The sequence below is a fragment of the Sminthopsis crassicaudata genome, chromosome 3, assembly GCF_048593235.1.
Source record: "Sminthopsis crassicaudata isolate SCR6 chromosome 3, ASM4859323v1, whole genome shotgun sequence".
Classification (NCBI taxonomy): domain Eukaryota; kingdom Metazoa; phylum Chordata; class Mammalia; order Dasyuromorphia; family Dasyuridae; genus Sminthopsis; species Sminthopsis crassicaudata.
In genome coordinates this window covers 529,164,751-529,183,269 of record NC_133619.1, presented here as the reverse complement: position 1 = coordinate 529,183,269, position 18,519 = coordinate 529,164,751, and the positions used below count along the sequence as shown (strand labels likewise).

The window sequence follows — 18,519 nt, the reverse complement described above, 5'->3', positions numbered from 1 at the left end:
TTTTTATGATCTCTTTAGGATACAGGTCTAGTAGAGACACTGCTGGATCAATTTGATAGCTCTTTGGGCACAGTTCTAAATTGCTTTCCAGAACAATTGGATGAGTTCACAACTCCACCAACAATATATGTGTCCCAGTCAAAATGTTATCTTTATACAAATAATAAAAAGATTCATAGAAACAATAAGCCAGACTCTGAAATTATTTGAAATAGTTATTTTAAAATTTTTTAGTAAAGTGGTGTGAACAAAGGCATAGTAATAGGTAATGATGAGTAGTGATTTGCACTGATCATTACCTTTTCATGTTTTATTTTTTCCTCAATAAGTGCTTTATTTTTCCAATTATATGTAAACATAGTTTTCATCATTTATTTTTGCAAAATTTTGAGTTCCAAAATTTTTTTCTCTCTCCCTTCTTTTACCTCTTTCCTCCCCAAGATAGCACTCAATCTGATATAGGTTATATGTGTACAATCATTTTAAACATATTTCCATATTTGTCATGTTGTGAAAGAAAAAAAATCAATAAAAAGGAAAAAAAACAACAAGAAAAAGCCAAAAAAAAAAAAAAGTCAAAAATAGTATGCTTTGATCCACATTCAGTCTCCATAGTTTTCCCTCAGGACACAGATGACATTTTCCATGCCAAGTCTATTGGAATTGTCTTGGATCACTGCTTTGCTCAGAAGAGCTAGTCTATTATAATTGATCATCACATAATCTTGCTGTTTCTGTGTATAATGTTCTCCTGGTTCTGCTCACTTCACCCAGTATCAGTTCATGTAAGTCTTTTCAGGCTTTTCTGAAATCAGTTGGGCAAATTACTTTGCTTTGTATCCTATTTCTTAAAAATATGAAATTAGGATAATAGCACTTGTGTAGATTAAGTGGATTACATATGCCTATAAATTCTTCATAAAATGTGAAGTGCTATATAAATGGAAGGCATTACTTACTTAACAGATTATTATCTTTTATATTTATAAATCTGAAAATCAGGTATTCTAAATGATCTTGGATAACATTTTAATTTCAGGTTCATTTCACCCTTCTGCCCAGCTCATTTAGTTATTTATTCTTGACTATTGCTTTCTGCCTTCAGGTGGTATGAATCTAGGGAACAAAAATGAATTTGAATGTTAACCTAAGCCAGGCAGGTTAAATCTTTTTGTTTAAGGATAACACAATGGATTCAAAATACTAAGAATTGGGGAAGTTATTTAGTGATATAAAAAGAATGAAGAAAGCCCAGGCAGGTTAGTTTCTTGGCCTAAAGTCATATATTTTACATAGACCAAACATATACATACATTGTAGAATTTGGATTTGAATTCATGCTATCACACTATAAATTCAAGATGGGTAAAGAACTCAGTAAGGAAATTACTTCAAAGGATTTCTAACTTCATTGATAAGAATCTTTACTTCACTTACTATATCTTATTTAGTGCATGGTCATTTTAAGCTGCTTTGATAAAAAAAAAAAAAAAAAAAATTTAACTCTGTGATTCACCTGGTAATGAGCTTACAAACTCAGTAGAGTTTATTTTTAGCCAGCAAACATATAGTTATATAATATGCATATTTGAAAAGATTAAAAAAGAACTTCGTAGCTAAAAATGGAATAGGAAGTCCATTGCCATGTTGCAACTTGAATCTTTTCTAGCTTGGGAAGTCCTTCCAAAGCATCTGTCTTACACAGAATGATGTAATCAAGTAGGACTTATATTGTGGGGAAATAATCTTTCAAAAATAAATTCCAGACACATTTATTTACATGGATTTCTGACATGGTTTTTATCTAGACTATTTTTGTTCTATGCCCTATGCCTCTTGAAATTGTATAAATGGCTCATTATTTCTTGACATTTATATAATTACTCCAACTTCAGTTTGGAACTATTCCTAATAATCTTTCAATATATTCTCAGCTCTCAAGTGATTTCAGTTTTCTGGGTTATGAAATTGCTTCAGTTTCTGCTTGTATGCTGGACTGTGTTAAGACTAAATATATGCTTTAATACATACAAATTTCTTTCACCTTTTGAAGTTAAGGAATAAATATCTTCACTTTTGTTTGGGTAAGGAGCTGAAAGACTCCTTTGAATTGTAAAACCATAGAATTCTTTAGAGTGAATTTTGTTATAATTCTAGGAACTAAAATTATGATTTCTCCCTTAAATAATAACCATATTCATAGCCATCTCTTAGCAAGTTATACTGTTAAAACTTTTAATTTTAAAATTGGACTGGTGATTTCAAGACCTATTAATGAATTACTTTTCTCAAAGTCAATGTGCGCTTGCTATGTGTAGTATAAAAGAATTGCTTGGAGTTGATACATTATGGTCACACAGCTATGTTAGAAGCCACACTTGAATCCTTCTCAGTGTTTTTCCCACCTTCTGTAAAGCTAAGCCTTTATTAATTATACCATACTGCCTTTGAAAACTTTTTTTTTTTAGTAATGACAAATAAGAGCAAACTATGCCTATTTAAAAGTTCTAATGTAAATGAATAAATTAAGATTTTATGACTTGCCAAATCATTTGGATTTATGATGTTTTCAGATTCTAAAAACATCAGGATTGAAAAAAGAAGATATTGCAATGTGGGAAGTAAATGAAGCTTTTAGTTTAGTTGTATTAGCAAATATGAAAATGTTGGATATTGATCCCAAAAGAGTGAACATCAATGGAGGTGCTGTTTCTTTGGGACACCCAATTGGGTAGGTGAAATTATTGCATATTCTTGGTTAATTTCTTTGTTCCAATATTTCTAAAGTTTAAATTATGTTAACTACCTGAGAGTTAAAATGCTAAGTTAGGTAGATTTATTTATTTGTGTTCCCTCTCTGCTAATGGTGAGAATATTTGCTACCAACCATAATGAGTATTTTGCTTCCAGAAAAGTATGAAGTGCCTAAATAAAATGAATAATAGTTGTCTTTGTGCCATTGCCAAATAATAATTTTATAAGTGCAAAGTACAGGTTGATTTTCCTTATAAAAGGAAATGGCTTGAGGAACAACTGTTTACTTTCTAAGAGTATTAGAGAAAATTAAATGTTGTTTGCAAAGAAAAAACAAGCAATTCTTCAATCTACAAAAACATGATGCTCCCAATTTGACTGAGATTGGAAGAATTTTGTCCACAACTCAAATAGTAATTCCAAACATAGACTTTTATAAGGGAGGAAAGAACCATTGACCATTAAGAGCTAAGTATTAACCGTAGATTCTGAGAAAGAAGCAGCTTTTTATACTTTGAAAAAAGCTTGCATCTGGGGGAGAGGCCATTTAATAGGGAAGGAATAAAGGCAATGATAGTGCTAGTTGGTGACCTCCTGCTGAGGAAGAAGTGTTTATCTGATTTTAATAGGGAAGTCATGTTTCTTACCATCTTCCAGGATGTATCCACTTAAATATCTTTAGCATGAGTGATCACTATCTACCTCTGACAATGCATTTTAGGGATAAAGGATGTCTAAGTATTGTGAAGTCAAAAATTTAACAAACATTCTAGTAAGGATAAGGCAAACACTATGCTTTTTACTAGGGTTACAGAGACAAATACCCAGTCTGTATCTCCTTTCAAAACAACTCAGGTGTTATTAGATACCTTGTCTGAAATCTTTTAGTATTCTTTCTCTTCTCAAATTGCTTTGTATTTACTCCTTTACTCATCTGTATTGTATTTCCACCCTTTACCCCAGAATATAAATGCTTTAAAATTAATCAGATAGTGATTATATATGTCAATAGTGATCTTATTTAATTACTAAATTTCATATTTTCCCCACCTTCTGTAAGCAAGTCATCCTGTTGTGTAACAAAGTGTGTTTTTAAAAACAAAAAACAAAAAAGCAGCAAATATGTGCAGTGTACATTTGTAGACATCTTACTTTTGGGTGTTATGGGAGTATCTTCTCATATTTTTCCTCAAGTCATGTTTGTTCTTTATAATTTCACACTATTCACTTTTTTTTTTTTTTACAGAGTTATTTTCTTGACTTTGCTTATTTCATTTTGCATCTGTTCATACACATCATGTTCATAGTTTCTTTCCATGTTTCTCTGTATTTCATCATATTCACACCTTTTTTTTTTTTTTTTTTGAGGGTGGGGTTAAGTGACTTGCCCAGGGTCACATAGCTAGGAAGTGTTAAGTGTCTGAGACCAGATTTGAACTCGGGTCCTCCTTAATTCAAGGCTGGTGCTCTATCCACTGCGCCACGTAGCTGCCCCACATTCACATCTTACAACACAGTAATATTCTATGAATCATAATTTATCTTTTTCCATCTGATGAGCATATACTTTGTTTCTAATTCTTTGCAATCATAAAAATATTTTGTTGCATGTCAGAATGTAATCTTATCTGTGGTCTCTTTCAGGCATCAAAAGGCTACTAGTAGAATTTCTGGATCATGAGAACAGGCTTTGTAGTCACTTTATTTGGGGTTGGGTTAGATGGTCAGGAAGAGCCTGTTTGTTAGAGAAATAGCTTTTCTTTATAGTTGAAACTCTTTTTTTTTTTTTTTTTTTTAATAGAATATGATCTTTTAAAAAAATTTTTTTTACTAAAACTTTTTATTTTCAAAACATTTGCATGGAAATTTTTCAACATTGACTCTTGCAAAACCTTGTGCTCCAATTTTTCTTCCCTTCGGACCACTCTTCCCCTAAATGGCAAGTAATCCAATAAAAATAGTAACAATATATGTGAAACACTTCTTATATTCAATACATTCTTAGACTCTGCTTTCTTTTTTGAATAACACAAAAAATACTAAAATTTATTCAACTGCATGGATATTTATCAGTCACCCTAAATAATTTTTATGCCTTAGAAAATTTTAAAGTATGTGAATTGTGGATATCAATATCTAAAATTAAAACCTAACTCTTATACTTTAAAAGTATGGTCTTAAAATGAAAAATGAAAACTTTTTCTCCTCTTAAATTCTAGGATGTCTGGAGCAAGAATTGTTGTTCACATGGTCCATGCCTTGAAACAAGGAGAGTATGGTATTGCAGGGATTTGCAATGGAGGAGGTGGTGCTTCTGCAATGCTAATACAGAAATACTAGAATAATGAAGCAAGTACCCTCACCTGTATTTGTGAACAGAAGAGATCAGCCAGTTAATAATTAAGGGTGTGAAAAAGAATAATGTACAGTTGCACAGAGTCCATATATGACATAAATAAACAGTTTTCTTATCATTGGATTTGGTAATCTTAAGACATTTTTAGGGATCTCTAATAATAATCTTTTCGATTTCCAGGAAAATAATCTTGAACATGATTATTATTCATACTTTACTGCAGTGCCACAATGGTAGGACTGTATGAGTGCCTTCCAAGAAACCCTATGTTTCATTTTGGTTGAACGGGGTGACTTAAAGCTTTTTCTTAAATGTGATTATATATAGTCTAATAATTAATTTGATAAGAAGCTGTTTCTAAACTACAGTTTAATTCCCTTTGGGGTCTAGCTGTTTTAATACCACTCTTACTTATCTAAGCCAGAGCTGAAGTAGTTAGTGCCAAGCCTGGAGTTGGAAGATCTGAGTTCAAATTTGGCTTCAAATACTTACTAGCTGGGTGATCCTGGGCAAGTCACTTAATTCTGTTGTTTCATCATCTGTCAAATGAGCTGGAAAAGGAAGTGGCAAAACACTCCAGGACTTTTGTTGAAAAAACTCCAAATGGCATCATGAGTTAAATATGATTGAATAATAACAAAGCCAGTTCTTTTGGTCTCTCATGCATCTACTGCTATAGTTTAGGTGAAGCCTAATGTCTCTCGTTTGTACCCATGACTTTTCATTGTAAATTTCAAACAATATAATCTAGTGGCTTTAATATTAAATATTGTTAATTACATGCAGTTAATAAACATATTGTATGTTTTAAATTGAGTAGGTCTGGTAAGATTTATGTATGTAGCAGATGTAAGCCAATGTTTCCCAAAAAACAGCTTGTGGAATACCGTTACTAAGCCATAGAACATCTTATCAAATAGCCCGTCTGAAATAAGATTTTCCTTGCCTACTTCCACCCACCAGGGTAGAGATTTGGTTAAACTGATGGGGGGAAGGAACATTGAAACTGTCCTGCCTTTGGGGTAGACACTCTCCTGGGAGAGGCCTGCCTCAGGGAATCAAGATAAGGTGCTTCCATTCTGTTTATCTTGGTGTGACTAATTGAGTCCAGGACCATTCTCTACTTAGCTCAAACTTAAGTAATCTCATTTAGTTGGAGATCTAGATTTCTATCTACCCCTATTGAGCTGAAGATTGGCTCCCAGTAAATGGTCCTATTCTATTGGAAATCTAGGTAACTTTATCATTTGGTTCCCTGACTGGGAACCCCAAAAATCTGGAGGAAGTAAAAAGCCTTTTTTTGTTTATCCTATAGCTAGACTCAAACACCCTGGAAGGTTTGAGTTGTCTGAGTCCTAGGCTTGAGCAGAATCTCTCAGGGAAAATGGGAATTCCTATGGTCTGATAAAACATTGTCAGCTCTCCATCTCTAGACATTTAGAAAAGGACAAGGGCTGTAGAATTGGGGAAACTAAGGATTTTTCTGGCAAAATGGAACAAAACACCTCTGTTTTTAAGGTGAACGATCTTGAACCTAAAAAGCCAAGGACTTTCAATTCTAAGGACTCGGGAGCTCTCCTTTGCATCCCAATGCACTCCTAAATCCCTTTTAGAACAGGACTTAATTGCTTTAACTCTCTCTCACCTGAACTAAAACCTGAGACTCCCAGCTCTTTTCTTCTCAGGGAAATTTCTGCCTCCTGGGAAAAACACTCAGAGCAGAGGTGCCTCTTTCAATGCAAATCCCTCCCAGACTAAGGCCAGGACCCCAGAGGTTTGTGCTGTAGGTGTCATGGAACTGTCCGGGGAGACTCCCCAGTCCCTGTCCTGAGTTCAAGCAGGAGGAGCACTGGAGGGACTGCCTCTCCAACATGACAGCCCAACATCTGGTAACTGGAAAGATGGGAGGGGCTTTTCCTTCCTTTTGGCCCTCTAGTCTCTCCTATTCTTCCCCCCATAGAGTGGCGATAGCAGAGGGGGCTCAGAACCTATCTTGAGACCCCTCCTCTGCCTCACCAGCTTGGAGATTTAATGGTGAGATAGAGGGCCCAACTCAAACCTCGGGAGAGACTTTTTAAGCATGAACTTTTAGTTACACAGTTAAGAGATTGGGAGCTTAACTGCATTATCTTGATCTGCAGCCCTGAAGGTAGGGGCACGCCCATCCTCCAGACTCTGCCTTAAAGTAACATCTGTGTACTTCCCTAGGCCATCCTGCCTTAGAGAAGTGGCTGCTTTTAATTGAAGAGACCTCAAAATTAATCTTGGGACAGCCATTAACCTCCAGGGTTCAGAGCATTTTAAAAGCCAAAGGACATCACTGGCTTGGTGGGAGGCCTACTAGATATCAGGGTCTCCCATCTAACTTGACTCTCTGGGTGCATCACAGCCTTAATCCTGCCACCCTGCTCCCCAACTCCACCCAAATGGGAAAAATTAACTTTCCTGAAAATGGGAAAGAAAGGGCAGCTTATTCTTTGATGACTCTCAATGATAACCTAGGCTACTTAACACTTTTATTAAGGATGAGAACTTGTTTTGCTCCCAGCATTTTCTCACCTACCTTTCTTGATTGGCATTCTATGCCCAAGCCAGTAATTAACTCACTCCTTAGCATAATTAACTCCTTAACTACTTTCAGATAGGAGCTCTGTGGACAGTGGGGGCATTCAGCATTGTTGGGTGAGCTATCAGCATTCATAAAGCCAGATCACAGACGGGATCTGATGCATTTTTTGCAAAAGGCCCCATTCCCAAAATGTCATCATCTCAATCTCAACTCCACTTTTAATCTGTTTCTGAGATGTTTTCTCTAGGCTTCAAGCTACGGATTTTCAACTGTCTTCTAGCCTGCAGATCATAAGACTGATTGGGACACACAACACCCCTTAGATGTCCTGCTGTTTTCAGATCTCTCACCTCCAATCCTGGCATGAACCCCCAAATGAACTAGGGACATCTCTACGACCTTTGCCAGCATGAAGTGGATATAGAAGTCCGAGATCGTTGCCTCTTCTTCCCCAAATGAATTTAGGTGCTAACTGCTTGAGGGGAGAAATGATGAAACCATCCTGACTTTGGGACTCTCCTGGGAGAAGACTGCCTCAGGGAATCAAGATAAAGTAGTTTCATTGTTATCTTGGTGGGACTAGTTGATTCAGGACTACTTCTTAATTAGCTCAAATTTAAGTAATTTCATTTAGCTGGAGATGTAGATTTCTGTACCCCTATTGAGCTGAAGATTGGTTCAGAATCATTCCCAAGTAAATAATCCCATTCTACTGGAAATCTAGGCCTGGGGCCAGTAACCTTATTCAAATGAATAATAATAATGTCTCAAATCTCTTTAAAAGAGCAACTTTGGGGCTCATTTCTTGGCAGAGGCCCAAAACAGGAACATGCCATGCCAAGGAACCTCTTTCTTTCCTTGGCATAGCTACCTGTCAGGACCCCCTGCCTGCTGAGAAGACAACCTTTTTTTCAGCGTTAACCCCTCTTTATCTCTGCCAGGATTTCTCTGCTAGACCTTTACTTCTCCATTGGGACCTTGCCACTGAGGAAGTCAGCCTCCTGGCAAAAAGCTGACTTCTCAGTGATAATAATCTTCTTTTTGCCAGTTTAACTTTTTGGGTTTGTAAATTCTTTTATGAAGGACCTGTGCTGACCAGAAGGGCCAGAACTCTCTGCCCTGCACCAAACCTCATCATTTGGTTCCCTGACCGGGAATCGAGGGGAATCTGAATCTCATCAAAACTATGAACTTTTGTGAATAGTAGACTGGATTCTACATCATTTGGGAAACTGGCATAACTGAATAAATACAATACTCCTTTGGACATGAGTAGACTTTTGGGGACATTCTGGATTTTCAACTCTTAAAAGATTCTGTAAACTGACATTGCCAATCAACTTCCTTAAAACCAGGCCATGAGCTTTGGTTTCTATCATAAAAATCTCTTCCAGATAAGTAAAAGCATATGTTCAGAAGAAACCAGATTAATAAATAGTCACACCTTTTGAAGTTAACCAAAATATTTATTCAAACCTAACAAATAATGCAGTATCAAGTAATAGAGCGTATATAAACAGTAACTGCATAATGTTTAGTTCCTTAGGAATCTTCATATTACCACTGCCACAAATAAATTTTTTACAACACAAAAGTCTCAAGTAAAATTTGAACATGACAAAGCAATTAGTGCCAGTGAAATAAATTCAGGAAATGGTTACTAGATAGCAAATGGATTTTTATGGCTCAGTATAGAACAGTTGAAGAAAGCTGCATTAATGTCAACCCTGTAGGGGTTAAAACAATCTACATGTTTTAAGTCAAACCACAATAGGAAGCACTTTAGAGAATGCACATCAGTAATTTCCAGGCACAATAGGTTAAATGCTTAAGATTTTGTTCTTAGGTAAAATTTAAATTAACCTTTAAACTTTACAGGTTGTATTACAAATGTGGAGATAGCGCTCTTTTTCGGGAGCTGACCGTAGATATCTACATATGTAGTTATCCTATACACCTTAAGGAAAAGGAGAAAAAATAACAGCCAAATAGTTACTTTAGTTATATCTAATGCTAGGAAATAAATCTCAACACACAAGCTTTCAAATATTGGATATGATTTAAATAAATGAGATTTGGCCACTAGATTGAAGACTTTTCTGAATTAGTGCAATTTTTTAAAAAGCCCCAGTTTTTTTGGGGGGGAGGGAAGGGAAAAGGAAGGAGAAAGATATATACATTTCTGGGAAATTTCCACTACAAAAGCAAACTTTATATGGCTCATTTAAAGTTTTATAAAAATCCCTACACACAACAGATCAAAACACTTATTAAATATCTTATAAAATTCTCCCTCTAACTAAAAGACCAAAATGAGGATATTTAAAGCTTTTGTTTCTCCCTGTTTTTTTTTTTAAATTAAAAAAATAATCAGGAATACAACCTTTACCGTGATATCAAGGGGTAGAGAAACAGTTTAAAAAAAGAAAACAAATTCTTATTCTAAGGCGTTACCTTTAATTTGTTTAATGGCTAAGTCTTAGAAATGTTTTGTTACACTGACTATAAACAATCACTTTTTTCAAAGAAAAGGACAAATCTGTTGAGTTGGGAATTGACTGGTAATTAAATATAAACAAAAAACAAAAACAGGTTTGTCAGAAAGTTTAGTTAATTGAAATTCCATTTCAATACAATTTACATAGTATTTACAAAATGCAATTGTGGTAGCTGTACAGTTTTGCAGATCAATGGCTTTATTATACTTCTGCAAGTGCTTTTTCCAAAATAAAAATATACTAAGTCTATTTACAAACTAGCAAGCTGCTTTATAAACAGCATGATATAGCTATAAAGTGTAACTTCAGTGCACACTGAAAGTGCAGTTCCTGCTCTCGTTCTTTTTTCTTACTCATAGTAATATGGGTACCAGTTTTAAATTACTAATGTTCTTAATAATTTAGAGTTCTTATTCATCATAATGCAAAGACAACAAAAACTTGTCTACATCCATTCCAGCAGGAAATGAATTAGGCAGCTTCTTTTTCTGGGGAGAGAAGAAAAACAATCTTATGTTAGCTAATATCACACATAATTACAACAGATTATAATGTCTCAGCCTTCCCCTTAAATATCTCATTTATTTATTTTTTAAAAATTTTAGTTTTGTAAAAATACAGGTTTATAAAAGATTCCATATAATAATAAATGTATATACTGTTTTGAATTCTAAATGAACTCATCCTAATGATAATCATTATTTATGTGACTTCTGAGGAAGTTTAGTTTCCTTCACTGTAAAATGGGGATAGTATTCCCTGTACAACTCTAATTATCTTAAGGAGCAATTAAAGGGCAATTGTGAGAAAAGTACTTTGTAAGAATTATAAGTCACCAGTGATAAATGATTCTCTGTATATAAAATTTTTTAAACACTCAAAATTTTTAAATTAAAAAAAAAAAAAAGAAAATATTTACCACAAAGCATTTTAAAAAAGTTATCAGTGTGGCTGAATCATTTAATTAGGAAAATTGTAAATAATAAAAATAAAACTGGGAATACCATCTAAGTACATCCTTTCGAGCATACACTGGAGGATTAAAATAAAAGTTCTGGATAAGTGAATTTTTGAAAGAAGTAATATGCCATTATTATGAACTTTTTTTGGCAAAACTTTTTTGATAACAAAGTGGAAAACAATTTAATTTGAGCCTCAATGAAAATGAAGCAATAAACTTTTTAAAATCTTTCAGACTTACTTTTATTTTCTTCTTTTTTACTTGCACTGTCGAATTTGGAAGATTTTTATTGGAAGAACGGGCAGTTCGATCGCACTCATCTAAATCTTCAAGTTTCCTTTTTTTGGCGGTGCTCCTTGAAGACCTAAATTGCTGTGTATTATCTTTGAGTGGTTTTGAAGTAGTCCTTGAGATAGCAGCTCGTGAGAGAATCATTAAAGTATGGGCTGCCATGTTGACACTATTTTCACTCCCTGTTTCGCTGGCAGGACTACAAGCTGGTAAGTCTGGAGTGGCAGGAGGGATCATTCCTTTGGGAGCGCCATTCTCATCAGTGAACCGTCTAGTGCTGGAAGTCTGGATGCTGTCACAGGCTTCTTCCTTATGTTTCTCCCCAATTCCTGATCCTGGTGTCCTAGGCACAGGTAAATCCCCAGAACTGGGGAGTCTGTTTGTTGGGCTGTGCCAGTGAAGGTCATGTAATTTTTCTACACTGTTTTTAGTTAGAGGGCTGGCAGATTTAGTCTGTTCACGTTTTAGCTCCTTTGAAACTGACCCTGTTGAAACAGTGTTTTTACTATTTGCAGATGGCCCCTGTTTTTTGGTCAGTTCTTGGACTGAGGCAGCAGCAGTTTTGTCATTCCATAGAGGACTGTTTTGATGCCCATTTGACAGTTTGGTAGCATCCTGATTCTTTTGCCTTTCCACATCCCTTTGTAGTTCATTTTCCTTATTAGCTGTTGCTAAATGAAAAGACTCAAGAACCAGACCAGCCAGTGAATTCTTTTTTTCTGGTTGAGTTTCTTTTACAGCTGTATTCCTACTGCTAGCAGTTTCTGATTGAGATAAAATCTTAGGCCCAGAAGATTTTTCTCTCTCTTTTTTGATAGTCAAAGAGGATTTTACAATGGAAGATGACACAGTGGGAGGGTCCACAGTAACAAAGGGAATGTCATTCCTTTCTTTGTTTTGAGACAGTGTTTTGGTATTAGACCCTTGGGTATTGACTCCAGGAGAAGTATCAAAGCACAGTACACGCCTGTGACTTTCATGTGGTTTGCCAGCAGACACTGTACTATCTATAGAAAGGGGAATTGTGGTATCTTCTAATTTCTTCCCAAGATCTGTAGCCAAATTCTTTTCAGGAATTAGAGTTCTGCAAAAAAGAAGAAAAATATTTCAGCAAAAAAAATGCTACCATTTAAATAACAATTTAAATAATAAGAAAACATTTATGCTCACCTGTGTGTATGAAAACCAACTGGATGGCTTAAAGAATCCCCCAAGCTGGTGGTCAACTTTCCTGAAACTATTAAAATGCAAACAATTAAAGACAGAAAACATCTTTTGGAGAATATCCACTTGTGAGAAAAGAGGTTGATGGTAAAAAAAATATTTTTCATATTAGTGAAATGTTTTCTGAACAAATACATGCATAGACTTCTTTAAAACTAGTGTACTGATTGAAGAAAACTTACCCAATAGCCTTAAATTCTCAAACCAACTTAAGACCAAGTCCAATGACTTTGAGAAAATTCTCGTGATAAATTTGAATACATTAGTAAATGAAAAGTCTCCTGCTTTGGGCAGGAGATGTGTTTATTCTAAAAAGTATATATTAAGAGGTAGTCAGGAAGACCTGAGTTCAAATCTGGTTTCAGATACTAAACACTTCCTAGCTGGGTGCCCTGGGCATTTGACAGTTTGGTAGCATCCTGATTCTTTTGCCTTTCCACATCCTTTTGTAGTTCATTCTCCTTATTAGCTGTTGCTAAATGAAAAGAATCAAGAACCAGATCAGCCAGTGAATTCTTTTTTTCTGGTTGAGTTTCTTTTACAGCTGTATTCCTACTGCTAGCAGTTTCTGATTGAGATAAAATCATAGGCCCAGAAGATTTTTCTCTCTCTTTTTTGATATTCAAAGAGGATTTTACAATGCATTTTTTTACAATGGAATTAACTCCCATTACCTCAGCACAAAAAAAAAAAAAAAAAAAAAAAAAAAAAAAAAAAAAAAAAAAGAAAAGAAAAAAAAAAAAAAGGTGTATATTTAATAATAATAATAAAAATCCCCTACAAAGCCCTGAATTTGCTAATTTAAAAAAAATCTCATTAATTTCCTGATAAAATGAAATTCTTATGTTAACTAGATTTCTTCTCCTACTAGGCTTCCTCAGCACTATAAAGCAAGAGACAAATATTAAATAGGTTTAATATGTACTTCATAAATTTATATCATTACATGTTAAATTATAAATATAACATATTCAATGTTATCACATAATATATTAAATATGTAATATAACAATTATAATCAATAATAAATTATTAGTTTGTTAAGAAATAGTAAATCTATAGTGTAATAAATATTTAAATCTTAAAAATTATAGAGAAAAGAACACATTAAGTTATAGGTATTGAATCAATAAAATATTATTTAATCTGAAGTGGGAATTCATGGATTTGAATACAACTTTCCCATTTATCTAAAATCCTGCCCAATTCACCTCTCTAGGTCTCAGTTTTCTCATTTCTAAAAATAAAGAAGCTGGACTAGATTACCTCTTTTAAGTTTCTTCCAATTATAAATCTTACAGTAGAATTCTTAGGAAATGTCATGGTGTGAAAGAAGGCTTGTAGGGCCTAAAATTTAGTGAAGTGAAGGGATTTGGAAATTATATAGGAAGAATAATTAGGAGCTAGGAATTGGGACTCAGGAATAGGGGATTAGAATTTATTCATTGAAGAGAGAAAGGACCGAAATCAGAGGGATAAAAGGTAAAATGCATTAAGTATTGGGTACAAGGGAGAGAAACACACAATAGCAAAAGTAATATCAATGTAACCAAGTAAGTTATGGAATCAAAGCTAACAAAATAATGAATTAATTTGTAAACATTAGGAAAATAAAGTAGTGGCTTTCAGTTTTGTCAACCAAGATTAATCTCATTCGAGTACTGTGTAAGTGTGATTTTTCATTTCACACTGAGATAAGGCTTGAGTTTACTCTTTCATAGGGAACTGTATTAACAACCTATGAACACGGAGAGAACTCCTTTCTATTTCTGTCTGTTAAATCTACCCACAGCTTCCCATGTTTTAGTGATATAAGCTATGCGAAGCTATCTAGTCCTTACATTGTGTTCTGATACCACTGTACCCTGGAAGGTTGGGGCCTTTCTCTATCCCATATCTGGCAAACTCTCACTTACTGTTTTCCATGATTCAATTATCACCTGCTGTGGTGAAAACCCTTTCTGGTGATATCTTACTGTATATTGTTCTCTGAATACCTTAGTCTGGCCTTTGCTAATCTAGATTCTCTCCTGCCCCTCTTCCTCTTGCACCTGCTCTTTTAAGGGGAAGACACGCCTTTTGGTCATGAATGCCATTCCTGACTATCCTTCTCCTAGGAGACTTCAATGTCTCCTTTGAGGATTGTTTTATACATTTATATTTTTATTTAAAAATTTTTAAAAGTTGTCTAAAAAGCTGCCATTTCCCTTAAGGAGATCAGTAACTGCCTTATAAGTCTTCTACCATTATTCTCATATTAAGAGACCTTAACATGTGTTTTTCCTCTCTGGCACTGTCCTCCTAGTTCACTGACTTCAGCTTTCATGACTTATATACTCACTAACCCTTACCTATAGCATAGTCATAACTTAGATTTCAATGTTACTCATGACTGTGCTATCTTTGTTTTGAATCCTTCAATACCTCTCTCTCTCTATATATATATATATTTCTATGTTCTTCGATACTGTCACACACAGCCCTATCTTTCCATATTTCTCTAAATTTTCTTTTCTTATAATATGATTCTTATTTGCCCAGGGCAATATTGCATCACCCCAACTCTGATCTTACAATCCAACTTTCATAATCTTATTTCCTCAAATCTTTCCAACTTTCTCACTTTCCTATTACTATTGAGTGTACTATCATTCTTCCCATCACCCAGGTTTAAATCCTCAACTCCTCATTCTTGCCTCTTAAGTCAGTCTGCAGCCAAGATTTGTTAATTTTACCCTTTTAACTTCTCCTAAATGTGCCCCCTTTTCTCTTCTGAAATGGGACAGGCCCTTCCCACCTCAAGCCTGGATGACTGTCAAGAGCATTCTGCTTAAGTCTTTCCCTCATCTTTTCCCCATTTTTCATCTATTTTGAAGGAAAATTCTTCATGATCTGGTCTCTACTACCCCAATCTTTTTATTTTTTTATCTTTCCCTTACTCGCTTGTCCCTTTCTACATTCTGTGACCCAGTGACATTGGCCTTCTTGTTTTTCAAACAAGATATACTGTCTCCTTTCTCAGTGCATTTTCATAGATCACCCTCCCCACCCCAATTCTTGGAATGCTTTCCCTCCTCATCTCTACCTCCTGGCTTCTTCCAAACCTTAGATAAAATCCAACTTCTCAGGAAAGGCAGAATCTTCCTTATCTTCCCTCTGAGGAAATTCATCCTGTCTTGTGCCTTGTCTGTATAATTGTTTGCATGTTGTCTTCCCAATTAAGACTGTAAAGTCTAAGAGAACAGGGTCCCTCTTTTGCTTTTCTTTGTATGTCTAATGCTCAACAGAGTACCTAGTACATAATAAGCATTTAATGTTTATTATCTGATTGATAATCTGGTGGTTCACCAGTTCAACTATACTTTGGAACCCCTTGTCCAATTACTGCCCAAAACACACCTCTATGGTTGGGTGGGGAGGTGACTCCTACCAAGCTCATTCTCTCCTAGTCAAATGTTGCAGAAGGCTACTAGAGAAATCAGGAGACTGAAATGACCTCAAATGTGTTGCTTAATTAAAACTATACCCTCAATGTTACATGACAAATCTTTTATTTTTCTTTCACTAACTCTATTCACAGAGCAGGGATTCCAAATGTTCTCAAGCCTTTATATACTCCCACCTTCCTCTTCTTTAGAGAAACTTGCTTCCTTGCTTTACTGAGCAAGTGAGAGTCATGTGAAAGTTCTTTTTCTCTACTCAATCTGAAAATTCTTCTACAGCATTTTCTCTCTCTTTGTTTTCCTTTCTGAGAAAGAAGTAGCTCCTCTTGCCCAAGCCAATTGCTCTAATTCAGACACCAGATCTCAATTCGTTCTCTGGGAGTTTTTTTCCCTCACAAAGCAATTTCTTACCCATGAGGGCAGCTGGTGGTATCACAATGCATTAAGCCTGAAGTTAAATAGACCCGAGTTTCAATCTGGCCATATATACTTGCTAGCAGTGTGACTCTGGACAAGTCATTTTACCTCTCTCTGCTTCAGTTTCCTCGTCTATAAAATGGAGATGTTTTCTCAGGATTGTTGAGGTTCATATTGTGAGATAATATTTGTAAAGTGCTTGGGATGGTACCTAACACAAACAAGGTGCTAAGAGCTTATTACCTTCCCTTCTTTATAAATTGCCACCTATAAACAAACAATTTCTAATAGCTAACTGCTGAATTTCTCTACCTAGATGTCCCATTAATATGTCAAGCTTCACATAGTGAAGGCAAAATTCATGACCTCTCTTTTCCCCAACCCCCTTTAATCTGTCCCTCCTCTAAACTTTTGCATACCTTTTGAAAATATTATCATTCTTCTAGTTATCCATAATGGCAACTTTAGTCATCTTCAACTTTTCTTCTTACTTTACCCCCATCTCCCCAATTCCACTAATGAGCCAAATTTTTGTCCATTCTAATTCCACTGTATTTTTCACATTCGTCTCTTCTTCATTCAAAAAAACTCAATTGTTTGACTTCAGTACTGGTTTTAGAATATGGCCATTTTTCTAATTCAGGCACCTCTGAATTATTTAATAGTTCTTTGCCTTCTAATTTCTTTCCTATCTAATCTATATTCCACAGAACTGCCAATATCATCATAAAGCACAGTTCTGACTACGTCATCCCTCTACTGAAAAACCTTCAGTACTTTTAAGACAAAATATTCCTTAGCAGGGTCTTTCACATTTTGAATCCCAGATATCTTTTATAGACTTGTTTTATATTATTTCTTTTCCAACATTCTACATTTAAGGCAAGCTGGCTACTAGCTATCCTATAACCTTGACATTCCATTTTCCCCACTACATACTTTTTTTTTTTTTTTTTTTTTTAACTCATACTTGGAATTCATTGTCTATCTTGAGCTGTTGGAATCTTTAGTTTCCTTCAAGACTTAGCCCAGGGTTAACTTATCACATGAAGTCTTTCTTGATCCTCCTGCTAATGCTTTCTTGATTCTTAAGTTACCTTGTATTTATTTATGTGTGTAAATAATGAACCAAATGTGTAAAATAACTTAAGCTTGAGGAATATTTTGGTTTTGTCTTTGTATTTCTAACACCTCACACAGTGCTGTGTACATGATAAGGGCTTAACAAATGTTTATTGAATTTAATTGAATTAATCACTAAGTGCTAAGGTTCAATAAGAACAAGTCATACCAAGTATCATGACTGGGGATCAAACTTGACAAGTCCTGTTTAACATTTTTGTCAATCCTTTGGAATAATCATAGATGGCACAATTCTAGTTGTAAATGGCAAAGCTTGGAGGGAGAGTTAACATACAAAAATCATATGAAGTCAAATTCTAAAAGAAAACAGCCACACAAAGTACAAGATGGAGGAGACCTAGCTTCATAGCTATTTCTGTAGAAAAGACCATGGTTTTAATTGATTAAAAGTTCAATATGAGTTGGACACGACTCCCTAAAAGCTAATGCAACTTTAGGCTTCATTAACAGAAGTTAAGAGTATAAATCAAGGGATGGTAAGATTTTGTAATCTCTATGTAAATGCTAGTAGCATCTTTCAAAAGACACAGCTAAGATAAATTGGATTAGTCCTGGAGAGCACTTAAATGACAAAGCATCGAGAACCTTCTTCAAGTGAGGGATATTTGAAGGAACTGGAGAATGCTAGTTCTGGTGAATTTTTTTTTTCTCCTAATTTGAAGTGTGTGTGTGGTATTCAACATTCATCAAATACCTACTTTTCCCAAAACACTGTACTAGATGCTAAGTGAGAAAATGGATTTAGGTAGGACTAGGTCATCATCCTTATGGAGCTTACTTATAGTCTGATAGGGGAAAGAAGACTAAAATGCTAATAACTATAGTTCAAAATATGATGAATAGTTGGTTGAAGAACAGTGTAG

The 18,519-nt window shown here is 34.9% G+C and overlaps 2 protein-coding genes across 3 annotated transcripts in view; one reads left to right on the top strand and one right to left on the bottom strand.

Moving 5' to 3' along the window:
* ACAT1 (acetyl-CoA acetyltransferase 1) overlaps nt 1–5,922 on the top strand; it is a 34,142-nt gene extending 28,220 nt beyond the window's left edge. The window contains exons 11-12 of the mRNA XM_074304334.1: nt 2,574–2,731; nt 4,974–5,922. Of these exons, the coding sequence (XP_074160435.1) occupies nt 2,574–2,731; nt 4,974–5,094 (279 nt within the window). The 3' untranslated portion in view covers nt 5,095–5,922. The remainder of the gene's footprint in view (nt 1–2,573; nt 2,732–4,973) is intronic.
* Nucleotides 5,923–9,124: 3,202 nt separating this feature from the next.
* Nucleotides 9,125–18,519, bottom strand: part of NPAT (nuclear protein, coactivator of histone transcription) — a 52,138-nt gene continuing 42,743 nt past the window's right edge. For both annotated transcript variants that reach the window (XM_074304332.1, XM_074304331.1), the window contains exons 16-18: nt 12,600–12,666; nt 11,379–12,513; nt 9,125–10,665 (exon numbers count right to left, since the gene is read on the bottom strand). In XM_074304332.1, the coding sequence (XP_074160433.1) occupies nt 10,588–10,665; nt 11,379–12,513; nt 12,600–12,666 (1,280 nt within the window). In that variant the 3' untranslated portion in view covers nt 9,125–10,587. The remainder of the gene's footprint in view (nt 10,666–11,378; nt 12,514–12,599; nt 12,667–18,519) is intronic.